At 42.7% G+C, this 16,679-nt stretch overlaps 1 protein-coding gene across 1 annotated transcript; it reads right to left on the minus strand.

The window, feature by feature from the left end:
- Positions 1-2,494: 2,494 nt before the first annotated feature.
- LOC115194800 (forkhead box protein A2) lies at positions 2,495-5,442 on the minus strand. Its single transcript, XM_029754721.1, has 2 exons — positions 4,659-5,442; positions 2,495-4,036 (listed from the first exon to the last, which is right to left on the minus strand). The coding sequence occupies exons 1-2, from the start codon at positions 4,725-4,727 to the stop codon at positions 2,855-2,857; spliced, it is 1,251 nt and encodes a 416-aa protein (XP_029610581.1). The 5' UTR covers positions 4,728-5,442; the 3' UTR covers positions 2,495-2,854.
- Between the last annotated feature and the right edge of the window lie 11,237 nt (positions 5,443-16,679).

Here is a 16,679-nt window from a genome sequence, read left to right on the forward strand (position 1 = left end):
TGGTACAATGTGAAGCTAACTTGTTCTAGTATAACGGGGCTAAGATTGCATATACAAATAAATTGTATACTCCTAAAAATATATATTTTTAAAGATAGCCTACTAAAAGCAGGATTTTTGTTCGTTGAGCAAGATGCTAAATAAGCTTTTTTCCCTATTTATATTGCCTATTCATCCTATTTCATCTTGTTATGTTTAATTTCTGGCCGTTTTCATAACGACCGAAGCCCTATATTGCAGAGTACGATATTCTGAGCATACACTCATGTAATGTGTAGTAATGGACTAATCCAAGACCTGCATTATCAGTGGAATCGGAGTTAATAAATTATTTAAAGACTATTATTAAGGCGCTGTCAGGTAGGCCTACCGATCCCATCTCCTGCTATAGATGAAATCAGAAATCGTGCCAAGATAGCAGAGGGGTCACCTTCAAAATATGAATGTGCCCTTGCATCGGCCATTTTTACACACCGCTGTAAACAAACATTAGCCTATACAAATAAATAATTTATAACACATAATAATAATAATAATAATAATAGTAAAGCATTATTACTAATATTATTATTATCCTCATGTTTTATCAATATTATTATGCCTATATAAAAATAGCATAGACTACACAATGTTCACATTTCACATTGGCCAACGGTATTCATTTCTATTCGAAGAAAAACTATTTTAATTTAACACTAGAAAGAAATACCATCTGGCGGTGAATTTAAATTTCATGAAAACAAAAACATCAAGACCAATCTACAAAAAGACCCCATGCATGACAAGGCTCAAGAGAAATAAATGTGTTGTTGCATGCCTACCTCTGGATATCGGTTTGTTGCCGCTGGACATTGAAAAGCGACGCGATCTTGGAAGACTCCAGCAAACTGCTTCCGAGGACCACAGCATTTATTTCAACGCTAACTCTGTTACTGTTTACTGAGCCACAAAGCAAAGATGTCACTGCCTTGCTAGTTTTGAAGAAAAAAATGTTTACACTGATAATACCGATTGGTTTTTTTTATCAGCAAGAAAGACAATTAAAATGTTTGTGTAAATGTATCTACCAAGACTAATAGGCCTATAGCCTAATATTTAGTACATATTACAAATGTGACCTTCAGTTGTTTATTGTAAACGTGTGTTTTGTTTGCAGATGATTGTCCCATGTATTGTACCCGATCATTTCTGATTATGAGTCGTTCATATGAGGGGATACTGTTGTCCTAAAGTGTGTCAGGACAGATGGCAAAATATGGACAGTTCGTATAGGCCTTCAGACGTCACCTTCTAGAGATTATAGACCATTTGCACAGAGGGTTTTCTTTATTATTTTTTTTGTAAATTTGAAAGGGGTAAAGGATAACAAAAACACGGTACATTTTAATATTAGTTTGTTGTTGAGTAAAAACATGTTTTAAAGGTTAATAGGCTGCCGTTTTTTCATGTAAACATGGCCTACGTTGACGTTCCCTCGGTGAAAGCAGCATGGGCTTCCATCCCATCGCGAAGTTGTTGATGCCTTTAGAAGGGGCTATGACATCTTATCAGTTAGGATCTGTTGTGAGTCACGTGTTAAGTGGTTTAAGAGTAACCCCATGACAGGGTAGGCATGTGGGACTAAAATCAGGGTAATTAATCACCGTCACTTTCATGGTGCATTGTTCTTTCTCCCTCCCGTGCACTTATCTATTTTGCAGGTGATAAAAGTGATAATGAAACAATTGTAGGGTGGCAGGTAGCCTGGTGGTTAGAGCGTCGGGCCATACCCAAACGTCGCCGGTTCGAATACCCAAGCCGACAAGGTGAAAAGTCTGTCGATGTGCCTTTGAGCAAGGCACTTAACCCTAATTTGCTCCAGGGGCGCGTACTACGTCTGACCCTGTAAAACAACACATTTCAGTGCACCTATCTGGTATTCGTGACAATAAATATGTATTTTTAAATGCCATGCTTCATTTGCGAAATAGTTGGTGCTCGGTGGGGTTCAGGAAGGATTGGTGGGGATGTGACATATGACCAACGGGAAATCATTCGGGAATTGTCAGATTGTGCAGAGGAAAACGTCCCTTCGTTGTATACAATGCCATGTTAATAATAGACTAACCGAACCCGTTTTGTAAATAATAATAATAATAATAATGTGGTTATGTTAGGTTTAATACAATGAATAAAGCATTATTAGCCTATTACATTTTTTGGGGTGTGTTGGTCTTCGTTTCGTTTCTTGGCGAAAATTGCAACCATTATCCTAAATGTGCATTTTGATATATTGTCTTATTGAATAGTATATAGGCCTATAAGTAGGCCTATAAATACAGACATGTTTCTTTATTCATTGATGCTGCTTATCTTTCATTGTTTTATATTTGACCTAACTGCTAGTCTTTCTTTAATAAAGGTGTTCGATATTTGTAACATTTTTCATCATGGTTAGCCTATTGCATAATTAACCTTAACCTTAAGCTGTTACCATATAATAATGCAGACAGAATGGTAATATCAAATAATACTTTAATATAGATTTTCGCTTGCTACATGAATACACATTAACAACGTATAGCCTAAGTTATAAGGGATACACAAACGATATTAGCACAGAGCACGTCTCACAATTTGTAACATACCGAGGTGCCTGTGAATCCCACAGTTACGCCTTCAATGAATGTAAGTGTCTGTATGAAATAATGTCGTCACATATCAACATACTCTGAACGAACATGACACTGAATCAGTCCCTTCCATGTCCAATGTCCAGAAAAGGTGATCCATAAAACCCCCCCCAAAAAACTACCAATTTACAAATGTACAAATTTTAATTGTTAGAAAAAGTTCATTGAATGCAGATTCAAATTCAAGACGGGTTCACGATTGGCCTCGAATACACACCTTGGTAGTAGGAAGTGTCTGTGGGTGTAGAAGCAACGTCTAAGCCCGTTTTAGTCGACATTGAGCCCATGGACAGCGGCCCTGTCATCGGTGAACCATAGCCGTGATACTGCATCATCTGTTCATACGTTTTTAGGTCCATTTTGTGGTGATGCTGCTGTTCCGACGACATTAGATTGTTGATGGAGAAGGGGTGATTGAATGAATAGTGGTGCTCCGGCTTCAGGTGCGCTTCGTGCACGAGCACCGAGTGATGCTGAGACAGGAGATGGTGAGTCTGTGGGATAGGAGAGAGCGCGTGCTCCGCGGGGCTCATTACCTGCTGCCGGGGTTTCGGGTTAGATACTGGCCGCTTGACGTCTTTTACGGACGGGGTAGGGTGGGGTGATTCGTTACCGTTACAGCTCTCTGGGCTGCTGTTAGAGCCGCCCTCGGAAGTTTTCTTCCCGGTCTCCCTGCCGAGGTCTTTCTCGCACCTGAACCGCTTTTGCCTCCGGAGATAGCAGCCGTTCTCAAACATATTCCCTGAGTCCGGGTGAAGGGTCCAGAAAGATCCTTTGCCCGGCTTATCCGGGGACCTGGGCACTTTGAGGAAGCAGTCGTTGAAGGATAGAGAGTGGCGGATAGAGTTTTGCCAGCGCTGCTGGTTCTGTCTGTAGAAGGGGAAGAGGTCCTGGATCCATTGGTATAGCTCATTCAACGTCAGCATCTTTGTGGTAGACTGCTGTAAAGCCATGGTGATGAGAGAAATGTAGGAATATGGGGGCTTGGCGTGCGTATAGCTTCTCCTGTATGTTTTGGGGTCCCTTGACCTTATGTTGGACTGTCCATACATGGGGCTCATAACGCTCATATTATTATAGGAGGTCAGGGCATTCATCGATGGAGACTGGGTGTTTATGGGGCTCATGTTCGGGTTCAGCGCCGCGCTCATGCCCGCCATCCCTGCTCCCATACCGTGCATGGCCCCGGAGCCCGGTGACATCGCGGCCATGGAGTGGTTCACACCCGTGTTGACGTATGACATGTTCATGGGGCTGCCTGACATGTTGCTGGTTGAAGTCATTCCAGGCATGCTCATATAGCTGCTCATCGAGTTCATTCCCAGACCGGTGTGTTGTGTCATGTTTCCAACTGAGGTATAGCACTGTAGAGAAAAGAGTGCACAACGTCAATAATATCTTTAAAAATGTGAATAAAGTAGACACTATATAAATCACCTCGAAATAATTATACCTACAGAAATTCGTTTTTTTTTCAGTTGGCCAAATATCCAATCTTAATTTGTAACTTCAAACAATTACGTTCAAACAGTGAATGAGTGCATATAGACCTACATCCTAAAGAATAGTCTAACGCTATTTTATTCGCAAAACGAAAGGGGGAACAATTAGTCAACGAATGTAGCCTAATGAGGCGAAGGGCTCATTGTAGGCTCCGTAATAGCCTAATTCGATACATAGTCAAAAGGCAAATTATGTGCTACGATGAAATAATAAGAGATACATTTCAGTTTCAATTCGATTTTCAAAATAATAAAGATTCAAGTAATATATTTCGTAAATGTTCTTTCCAACCTCACTAGACATTGGTCAGGAGAGCGAAGAGATCCGGCAGGATTTCTATGGTGCCTCAAGTCAATATTTGATCACAAAGTTAATATTATCTCAAGGATAATATTGAGTTGTATAGACAGCAAAATGCATATATATATATATATATATATATATATATATATATATATATATATATATATAAACTCTACCCACCTCGGGCTCTCCGTAGTAAGCGCTCCAGTCTGAATGCTCGTGTCCTTCCATTTTAACAGCGCTTAGCATTGTGGACCGTCCAAAACCAATTTCCGTCAACAGCCTCTCTCAGTCCCAGCAGAAGATTAAGTGAAAAAAAACTGCCCTAAAACCGATAGGGGACCACAGGCAACCCAGGTCGTTTAGTCTGCGTGCTGCCTGGGGACTGGTTCATGGGTATCTTTCTGCCCGGAGTGCCTTCAGACGCAGTAAAGCGAATGACGATGACAAGAGTTGTAATGACGTTAGCTCCTCGTCGTGCTGTGGTATAGCAGCATGTGTCGCGTTGGCGTTCGAGCCTCCAACCCTCGCTCATTCAATGCCCTATTTGAATAATCTGCTCACACCTAGGTACGAGACTCCTCCGTTTGGCCCTCTGTTGCACACCTGCGCTGTCTGAAAAGGGCAAACCCATTCGATCCAATATGTCAAATGTGATTGTTTTCCACCAGAAGAGAGGAATTTTGAATTCTAAGAAGGCTTATAGGAATGTGGTTTGGCGTCTTCTGACCGAGTATTGTCATTTCTCTCAAGGAGTGTGGTCCTCGCCTAATTTCATTTGCATTCCTGTCACATTTTACAGTTTCAGCATGCAATCAAAACATGTTGTCTAAATAAACAAGCAATTTCCTAACCAGTTATTTCACCAAACCACAATGCTACATCGATATAATAAAAAGGCATATTGATATGGAGATATTATGGGTGACTATAAAACACCACTTTTAATAGTATTTTAGGCCGTACTGAATAACGATTGACGACTGTAACATGTGAATGTTTTTATTTGAGCAATAAGTCCAGGGGTCCATGCATCGATTAAATTCTGGAGTGAGGGGGCGATAAGGGTAGTCTAGTCTACCCAGTGGTGATGACAGAAATGCACAACTTCGTAGAACGTTGTGTGCAGCATTTCGAATTTCGAAACATCGCAAACAAATGTTCAGGGTCAACTCAACTCGAGGGACGCTGTAAGATTTTGGGTCGTTATCATTAACATATAGGCCTAATATTGTGCATAATTGTCTCTTGAAATCTAAGTGTTAACGCAACTAATGTGATAACATCATATTTATTCTATTATACCTCCGTTGTGTATTACAAAATACTTCAGTGGACAACAAACGATTGATCCATCTGTAATGTGAGCTCTGAAGTACACTGAGTGAACAAAACATTAGGAACACCTTCCTAATGTTGAGTTGCACCCCACCTTTGCCCTCAAAACAGTCTCAATTCGTCGGGGCATGGACTACAATGTGTCGAAAGCGTTCCACAGCGACGCTGGCCCATGTTGACTCCAATGCTTCTCACAGTTGTGTCAAGTTGGCTGGATGTCCTTTGGGTAGTGGACCATTGTTGATACGCACGGGAAACTGTTGAGCGTGAAAAACCCAGCAGCGTTGAAGTTATTGACACACTCAAGCTGGTGCGCCTGGCACCTACTACCATACCCCGTTGAAAGGCACTTACATCTTTTGTCTTGCCCATTCACCCTCTGAATGGCACACATACACAATCCATGTCTCAATTGTCTTAAGGCTTAAAAAAAATCCTTCTTTAACCTGTCTCCTCCCCTTCATCTACACTGATTGAAGTGAATTTAACAGGTGACATCAACAGGGATCATATCTTTCACCTGGACCCACCTGGCCAGTCTTTGTCATGGAAAGAGCAGGTGTTCCTAATGTTTTGTGCACTCAGTGCGCCTGGCACCTACTACCAACCATACCCCGTTGAAAGGCACTTACTGTCAACAGAACCTCCATTTCAGACAATATCAAACAAATATTTTCACATGATCTAGGCCTATTTTAATTTCCCCTGATTTAGTTAGTGGCTGTCTGGAGAATAGAGATTATTCAAACATAACACTGTGTCTATACTAATGTGTCGGAACCATCATTTTATTGACTTTTGCGAAGGCCTTGCAGCCTTGCTGCCCTATGTTTGATATGCTGGTTTCAAGAGAAGCAAAGTTTATCTAACGTGTTTGATCACTAGAGCTGGAATGGATATCCACAGCAATCGCTGATAAACCTAGCTACGGAAAACAAGGATACTACTGAGGTGATATTAATGGAGCAGTTTAACTGGTGATGTATTTGCCAAATACACACTATAGTACACGCGCACAGGCCAGCGATGGAATCTTTAAATGATGGTGTTGGAAGAATGTTACATCCATAATCCATAAACTTCCATAATCTACTATTCATAGTAATTCTGATAATAATTTCACGAAAAAGTGCACAATTGTTAGAATGTATTGTAAGCCATAGCCTACATAACAGATTCATGAGAAGTATACCAATATTTGTAATGCTTATGTCAACGAATTATTAATGCGGTTATATATATATATATATATGTGTGTGTGTGTGTGTGTGTGTGTGTGTGTGTAGCTTATGAATGTGTTATAAAGTCATTAGGATACCCTTCTATTAAGGGTACTGTTTACCCTGTCATCAATGACAATTTGGGATAATGGTTTAGTGCTGCCACATAGGTAGTTAACAGGTAAACATTCATCTCAGATCACCGTGTTTGACCTCACACTCTCTTAAGGGGTTCTGTTGACTGTTAGGTGAACCAGGGTCTTCTCACAAGCACTGATACAGTACTATCTAGTGGCCTACTGTAGGTGTATTGCTCCTATCAAATGCGCTGAGGCTGATTCATCACAAAGTGTGTCAATAAAGGCACCACAATGGCCTTCAAGTCAATCATTACTTTAGAAGTAGAGTAACATTAGCAATTTTTTTTACAATTTGTCTCTGCTCAATTTTATTCCCTGAAATCTATTTGATTGCGTGAATTATGTGTTTGCTGAGTGAATGTATTGCATTCTCAAAGATTGCAACACATAATATTGACCAAAACACATCATATTGACCAAAACACATCATATTGACCAAAACACATTATATTGACCAAAACACATCATATTGACCAAAACACATCATATTGACCAAAACACATTATATTGACCAAAACACATTATATTGGCCAAAACACATTATATTGACCAAAACACATCATATTGGCCAAAACACATTATATTGACCAAAACACATTATATTGACCAAAACACATTATATTGACAAAAGCACATTATATTGACCAAAACACATTATATTGACCAAAACACATTATATTGTCCGAAACACCTTATATTGACCAAAACACATCATATTGACCAAAGAATGAGAGAAGATAAAGAAGAAAAGAAAATAACAATACAAACTATAACATGCAAATAAATATCCAGGGAGTAGGAATCTAGGAATGTGCCAGTTTCATTACAATTTTTTCCACTGTGGCATAGGGAGTTAAAATCCCCTTAATTCGTTGTTCTGCCAGTTACCCTAGTCCCCCAGAACAACTTTTCAAGAAACACACGGGTAAGAGGTTAAGCTAGTGATTAATAAAGAGTCTTTTCAGTGTGAGACGAAACCACAAAATGTTTGCTGCCATTTGCCTATAGTGACAGCAAACATACCAAATTGAGGGAGGCTTTGGTCGGGGCCTTTATCCTGTACAGCTGTGACAACGGCTGTTGGCTGCAGGTTTGCGGCCTGCCACAGTGTGTTTACCTGGAGATGAATCTGAAAGGCGGCGGGACAGGGAGGACACACAACCAAGGTGAAAGGGAACAAGAGACTGCTGTTTCAGATCTAAGGAAAGCGGTTATTGCACTAGCTGGCTGGACCACCGTGCTCTCTGTATACACACACACACAGGGTCCTAGACCAGAAAGCGTCACTCTTAATGCACCAATACACTCCTTTTCATATTGAAAGCATATTGTGGGTTGAAATGGAAGACGGTTTAGATTTCACAGGATCCATTGGTATGTACAGTGCCTTCAGAAAGTATTCATACCCCTTGACTTATTTCACATTTTGTTGTTACAGCCTGGATTCAAAATGGATTACATATATTTTTTTCTTACACTTACACACAACACCCCATAATGACAAATTGAAAACATGTTTAGAAATTTTAGCACATTTTTTGAAAATGAAAGACACAAATATCTAATTTATATAAGTATTCACACCCTTAGGTCAGTACTTTGTAGAAGCACCTTTGGCAGCGACTACAGCTGTGAGTCTTTCTGGGTAAGTCTCTAAGAGTTTTCCACACCTTGATTGTGCAACATTTGCTCATTATTCTTTTCAAATTCTTCAACCTTCAGTGTTGATCATTGCTAGGCAACCATTTTCAGATCTTGCCATAGATTTTCAAGTAGATTTAAGCCAAAACTGTGACTCAGCCACTCAGGAACATTCAGTCTCCTTGGTAAGCAACTCCAGTGTAGATTTGGCCTTGTGTTTTAGGTTATTGTCCTGCTGAAAGGTAAATTAATCTCCCAATGTCTGGTGGAAAGTAGACTGAACCAGGTTTTTCTCAAGAATTTCCAGCTTATTTTTATCCTGAAAAATGACCCAGTCCTTTATTACAAGCACACCCATAGCATGATGCAGCCATCACTATGCTTGAAAATATGGAGAGTGGTGCTCAGTAATGTGTTGTATTGGATTGGCCCCAAACATAACACCTTGTACTCAGGACAAAAAGTGAATTACTTTGCTACATTGCCTTATTGCAAACAGGATGCATGTTTTGGAATATTTTTTATTCTGTACAGTCTTCCTTCTTGTCACACCCTGATCAGTTTCACCTTTCTTTGTGCTTGTCTCCACCCCCTCCAGGTGTCGCCGTCTTCCCCATTATCCCCTATGCGTTTATACCTGTGTTCTCTGTTTATCTGTTGCCAGTTCGTCATGTCTTGTCAGGTCTTACCAGCGTGCTTTCCCGTCTTCCTGTTTTCTCAAGTTTCTGTTTCCTAGTTTCCCTGGTTCTGACCATTCTGCCTGCCCCCAAGCCTGCCTGCTGTCCTGTACCTGCCTGACTCTGCCCTGGATTATGGACCTCTGCCTGCCCTTGACCTGTCTTTTGCCTGCCCCATGTTTTGTCAATAAACATCTGTGATTCTAGCTGTCTGCATCTGGGTCTCATCCTGAGTTCTGATACTTCTTTTCACTCTGTCAATTAGCTTAGTATTGTGGAGTAACTACAGTGTTGTTGATCCATCCTCAGTCTTCTCCTATCACAGCCTTTAAAGTCTGTAACTGCTTTAAAGTCACCATTGGCCTCATGGTGAAATCCCTGAGCGGTTTCCTTCCTCTCTGGCAACTGAGTTAGGAAGGACACCTGTATCTTTGTAGTGACTGGGTGTATTGATACACCATCCAAAGTGTGATTAATAACTTCACCATGTTCAAAGGGATAGTCAATGTTTCCTTTTTACATTTTTTACCCATCTACCAATAGGTGCCCTTCTTTGCGAGGCTTTGGAAAACCTCCCTGGTCTTGGTGATTGAATCTGTGTTTGAAATTCACTACTTGACTGGGGGACCTTACAGATACTGTAATTGTATGTGTGATACAGAGATGAGGTAGTCATTCAAAAATCATGTTAAATACAATTATTGCACACAGAGTGAGTCCATGCAACTTATTATGAGACTTGTTATCCACATTTTTAATCCTGAATTTATTTAGGATTGCCATAATAAATGGGTTGAATACTATTTGAATACTCATTTATAATTCATTTGTAAAACATTTCAAAAACATAATTCCAATTTGACATTATGGGGTATTGTGTGTAGGCCAGTGACAAAAAAAATAACACTTTATTCCATTTAAAATGCAGGCTGTAACACAACAACATGTGGAAAAGGTCAATGGGTGTGAATACCTTCTGAAGGCACTGTAATACACCTGTTATAAGGCTAGATACATAATACATTATTAGTCTACAGAAGGATAATTATTTTGCTCGCCTTTTGGTGTACTGTATATGAATCAAATGTACATGGTTTTATTTCAACCGTTGAGATATGCCTGTTTATGCATTCTATACTATAATAACTCTAGTTGATTATTTTTCATACAGTTAACCTTGTTCAGAAATGTATTATAGCTGATGGCTTCGTGTTTTTTTCCATCAGCCTGATGGTACTTCTTTGATCATTTTTTTAAATAAGGGAACTTCAAAACATGACAGCACAAAGACACTTCCATCTATCCCAGTGATATCTAGCTACCTCCCTTGGTCCTCTGACTTGCAAGATGCAATTTGTCTTGTTTACTGAAAAACAGGGTGGGGTCTTCTTTAGTAAAATCAGTGAGAGCTTCACTGATGTCACTCTCGGCTCCATGACAAAGCTCCCTGCCGGCAAACAACATAAGTGTCCAATCTGTGTTTGTCTACCCGAGAACGCCCTACCAGATCCTAATAAATCAGTTTCTTTACAGGCTCTGACAGGCTAACAGGCTAACCACAGTGTAGGCTAATGGCATGGACACTCCTCGCCCTGCGTTCCAAATGGCACGCTATTCCCTATGTAGTGTACTACTTTGGACCAGGGCCCGTAGGAAAAGGGTGCCATTTGGGACGGAGTCTCAGATTGGCACCTCATCAGCCTCCTACAGCTCCGGACAAACATGGGGTGAGAAACAGCCGCCTGGCTGGGGAGGAGACACCACTCCTCCTCAAAACTTCCTTGGCCTTCCCGACTGACCCGTCTGTCTGCCCTCAGCACTAGCAACCAGCTGCCTTCCTGGCTAGGCAGGCCATTCCAACAGCCAGATGTGTGTATCTCAGGTGAGCAAATATTGTCACTTAGTTAAGACTTCTCTGGTCCCCTCTTTCAGAGGCTGCTGTGTATTCCAGATGTCTGCAGGAAGTATTATTAGCGTGGTGAAGTTTCTATGGCATGAGAAGTTTGACTTAGAAGATGCACAGCGGGGGTCAGTTAAGTTTCAAGTTGTTTCAAAGTTTATTCGCCACATCCACAGGATAGAACAGGTGCAAAACAGTACAGTGGAATTACCTTGAGAGCTCTTTCCCAACAATGTATTGATAACAATAAAAGTACAGTATAGACAATAATAGAAAATAGAACAAACAACACAACAACTACAATGTGAGTTAAAGAAACAGGAGAATGCAAGTAATTCAACTGTTCATTAAGCTGAGGGATGCCCCCTCAAGCCTTCATCTTAACTCAGATAGGGAACATCCCAAATGGCACCCTGTTCTCTATATGGGCACTGGTCAAAAGTAGTGACCAGTAACTACAGTATATGGAATAGGGTGCCATTTGGGATACATCCATAGCTATTACATTCTTAATCCTCACAATGTCTGATCACCACAGCCAAGGACCAGCCTATCACATTTAGCAAACTATTTGATCACATTTTGTGTAAATACAATTCACATTCTGGGCTATAGAACAGATTGCACATTTGTCCTGAGGATGAGGAATCACCTCCAGACTATGTCAAGTCAAAGATACCTATAACTAAGTATTACCCTATGCCTTTGCTTTACACATATTTGCTCCAGTATTAGCTGCGCTGAGGTTGGTATGGCCTTCATGAGCAAGACCAAAGTATTCTTTCACCGTTTGATTACATACACGTAATTGGACAGTGAAGCATACTTCAGCATTTTTGATTGGAGATCAAATGTTTCATACGAGGCGACCGTACAGAATGTCATCTTTTTTTCATCCAAATCTGTTTTACCGTTTAGAATGTTGTTTTGCCTTTGTACTCCAGCACTTTGGATTTGAAATGATACATTGACTATGAGGTTAAAGTGCAGACTGTCAGCTTTAATTTGAGGGGTTTTTCATCCATATCGGGTGAACCGTTTACTAATTCTAACACTTTTTGTACATAGTCCTCCCATTTTAGGGGACCAAAGGTATTGGGGACAAATTCACTTATATGTGCATTAAAGTAGTCTAAAGTTTGGTATTTGTGCAGAGCCAAAACAACAAAAAATGTGTCACTGTCCCAATACTTTTGAAGCTCACTGTATTGCTAATTTTCAAAGCTTGATCATTTTTTAATTGGGTGGGCTGCTTGTATATATATATATACAAAATAAAACAATGAAATAGGTGACATGGCCTGAGGTCACGCAAAATCACATTCAAAGTCTAACGCGGCATCAATAAAGAGACCTGCTCTGACTATGTAATCAGTTAGACAGCCAAGATCATGTATCATGGTGCCTATGAACGTAGAAAGAGCACATTCTACATTGCGTTCTGATTGTATATCATTATAAAATGCAATTGCGGAAAAACAAAGCTTTGGAAGCTTCCTCCTCTTGTCCCTGTCGAGGAGAGGAGGGTATCAGCTTTCTGTAGGTATATTTTTTTCTCAACTCTCAATACTCAGCTCAATGTCAACTGTTTTACAACCAAGATATTTGATATGGCTTTTAGATATGGAGCAGCCATTACGAGGGTATAGGCCTATAGGTCTCATGGATAGTAGCCTACAACTGCAAAGGACATTTCATTTACTGTTGGATGAATACATGGCTACTAGCAATATATACATTCAGTGGCAACTTTATTAGGTACACCAGCCCATTACATCACGTGGCCGTAGCTTGCTATATAAAGCAGGCAGACAGGCATCGAGGCATTCAGTTACTGTTCGATTGAACATTAGAAGTGGCAAAATGAGTGACCTAAGTGACTTTGAGCGTGGTATGATCGTAGGTGCCAGGCGCGCCGGTTCCAGTATCTCAGAAACGGTCACCCTCCTGGGCTTTTCACGTACTGCAGTGTCTAGGGTTTACCGAGAATGGTGCGATAAACAAAAAACATCCAGTCAGCGGCAGTCCTGTGGGCGAAAACAGCTTGTTGATGAGAGATCGAAGGAGAATGGTAAGAATCGTGCAAGCTAACAGGTGGGCCACAAACAGGCAAATAACAGCGCAGTACAACAAATGTGTGCAGAATGACAGTTTGAGTTAGACATTGAGTGCATGGAATGTGGGACAAAATCCTTAACTTTTGACTACTTTACAGTTTCTCAATTGCTTTGACTCATTTTGTGAAGCAGTCTTAACATTCTCTAAACTGTTAGTGCCATTGTCACAACTCTATTGCATGTCTACAAAATGTAGTAACTCACCCAAAACATTTAATTCATGCTTCAAAACCTAGTTATTGTGTCAGTAAATTGGCCAAAGCCACCAAAATGAAACGTTTTTTTGTCATCGTGTGAGCCGTACTGGTCAAAATGTTTAGACATTTTTTCACCATGACAGTCAACCCTGGAAATGTTTGTTATATACAAATGTCAGTTTTGTTCTACTTTTTTGTTGACACTGACTGCTGACTGTACTATACCAGTTTTGTCTAGCTGTCACGTTCGTCGTAGGAAAGACACCAAGGCGCAGCGTGGGTATCGTTCCACATCTTTTATAATAATGTGAAACTTTTCAAGACAAACAATAAACAAAACACAAACCGTGACGACAGAGGTGCAACATGCACTAACTCAAAATAATCTCCCACAAACACAGGTGGGAAAAACAACTACTTAAATATGATCCCCAATTAGAGACAATGATGACCAGCTGCCTCTAATTGGGGATCATACAAAAATCCCAACATAGAAAAAAGAAACTAGAACCAAAACATAGAACTAAATAAACTAGATTAAACCCCCCCCAGTCACGCCCTGACCTACTCTACCATAGAAAATAAGAGCTCTCTATGGTCAGGACTTGACACTACCCCCCCCAAAAGGTGCGGACTCCGGCCGCAAAACCTGAAACCAAAAGGGAGGGTTAGGGGGGGGGGTGTTTAGTGTTGGTGGCGGCTCTGGTGCAGGATGAAGAACCTTCTCATCCCGCGGATCCTCCCGCATCGGAGGCGGTTCTGGTGCGGGACGAAGAACCCTCTCATCCTGCGGACCCGCCAGCATAGGAGGCGGCTCTGGTGCAGGACGAAGAACCCTCTCATCCTGCGAACCCGCCCGCATCGCTGGAGGCTTCGGACTGCGGGACCATCGCTGGAGGCTCCGGGCTGCGGGACCGTCGCTGGAGGCTCCGGGCTGCGGGGCCGTCTCAGGAGGCTCCGGGCTGCGGGGCCGTCTCAGGAGGCTCCGGGCTGCGGGGCCGTCTCAGGAGGCTCCGGGCTGCGGGGCCGTCTCAGGAGGCTCCGGGCTGCGGGACCGTCGCTGGAGGCTCCGGGCTGTGGGACCATCGCTGGAGGCTCCAGGCTGTGGGGCCGTCTCAGGAGGTTCCGGGCTGTGGACCGTCGTTGGAGGTTCCGGACTGTGAACAGTCGCCGGAAGCTCCGGACTGGGAACAGTCGCCAGAAGCTCCGGACTGGGAACTGTCGCCGGAAGCTCCGGACTGGGAACTGTCGCCGGAAGCTCCGGACTGGGAACTGTCGCCGGAAGCTCCGGACAGGGAACTGTCGCCGGAAGCTCCGGACTGGGAACTGTCGCCGGAAGCACCGGACTGGGAACTGTCGCCGGAAGCACCGGACTGGGAACTGTCGCCGGAAGCACCGGACTGGAAACTGTCGCCGGGAAGCTCTGGACTGGAAACTGTCGCTGGAAGCTCTGGAACGGGAAGGCGCACTGGAGGCCTAGTGCGTGGAGCCGGGACAGGTGGCACCAGACTGGTGACACGCACTTCAGGGCGAGTGCGAGGAGCAGGCACAGAACGTACTGGACTGGGGAGGTGCTCTGGAGACCCGATGCGTGGGACCGGTACAGGTGGTACCGGACTAGTGACACGCACTTCAGGGCGAGTGCGGAGAGCAGGCACAGGATGTACTGGACTGAGGACACGCACTTCAGGTAGAGTGCGAGGAGGAGGCACAGGATATACTGGACCGTGGAGGTGCACTGGAGGTCTGGAGCGTAGAGCTGGCACAACCCGTCCTGGCTGAATGCTCACTTTAGCCCGGCAAGTGCGGGGTGCTGGCACAGGACGAACTGGGCTGTGAATGCGCATTGGCGACACAGTGCGTAGAGCTGGCGCAGGATATCCTGGACCGAGGAGGCGTACTGGAGACCAAGAGAGCTGAGCCGGCACAACCCGTCCTGGCTGAATGCTCACTTTAGCCCGGCAAATGCGGGGCGAAGGCACAGTGCGCACCGGGCTATGAATGCGCACTGGAGATACAGTGCGCATCACCGCATAACACGGTGCCTTACTGGTCACACGCTCCCCACGGTAAGCACGGGGAGTTGGCTCAGGTCTAAACCCTGACTCCGCCAATCTCCCCGTGTGCCCGCCAAAAACATTTTTGGGGAGCTGCCTCTCGGGTTTCCATCGTTGCCGTGCTAATTCCTCGTATCGTCGCCGTTCCTCTTTTGCTGCCTCTATATCCTCCCTTGGACGGCGATACACCCAATCTGTGTCCAGGGCCCCTTGCCGTCCAGGATCTCCTCCCATGTCCACTCCTGGCCACGCTGCTTGGTCCTCTGGTGGTGGGAGATTCTGTCACGTTCGTCGTAGGAAGGAGAACAAGGCGCAGCGTGGGTATCGTTCCACATCTTTTATTATAATGTGAAACTTTGCAAGACAAACAATAAACAAAACACCAACCGTGACGACAGCGGTGCAACATGCACTAACTCAAAATAATCTCCCACAAACACAGGTGGGAAAAACAACTACTTAAATAAGATCCCCAATTAGAGACAACGATGACCAGCTGCCTCTAATTGGGGAACAAAAATCCCAACATAGAAAAAAGAAACTAGAACCAAAACAACATAGAACTTTATAAACTAGATAAACCCCCGTAGTCACGCCCTGACCTACTCTACCATAGAAAATAAGAGCTTTCTATGGTCAGGATGTGACACTAGCTGAATGCTATTGTGTATCACAGCTTTTTAGATACCGATTTCAATAGTAGGTAAAAGTTTACTGGGAAAAGTCAATACTGTAGTACACAGAAAAAGGATATGCACATTTGTATGTATACAGTAAATGTATTTTTGTAGCAATGTGTTACATGTAAACAGAAAATTCACATTTGCATGTCCATTTTTACATATTTCTTACATATAAAATCATATATAGTGAACAAATAATTTGCCACAAAATGACATCCATGCAACAAACAA

Source organism: Salmo trutta, chromosome 1, assembly GCF_901001165.1.
Source record: "Salmo trutta chromosome 1, fSalTru1.1, whole genome shotgun sequence".
Taxonomy (NCBI): Eukaryota; Metazoa; Chordata; class Actinopteri; order Salmoniformes; family Salmonidae; genus Salmo; species Salmo trutta.

Coding starts and splice junctions, on each gene's coding strand:
- LOC115194800 (XM_029754721.1), bottom strand. CDS start 4,727: ATGCTAAGCGCTGTTAAAATGGAAGGACACGAGCATTCAGACTGGAGC. Junction 4,037..4,658: donor CTTACTACGGAGAGCCCGAG/GTGGGTAGAGTT, acceptor TTTTCTCTACAG/TGCTATACCTCAGTTGGAAA.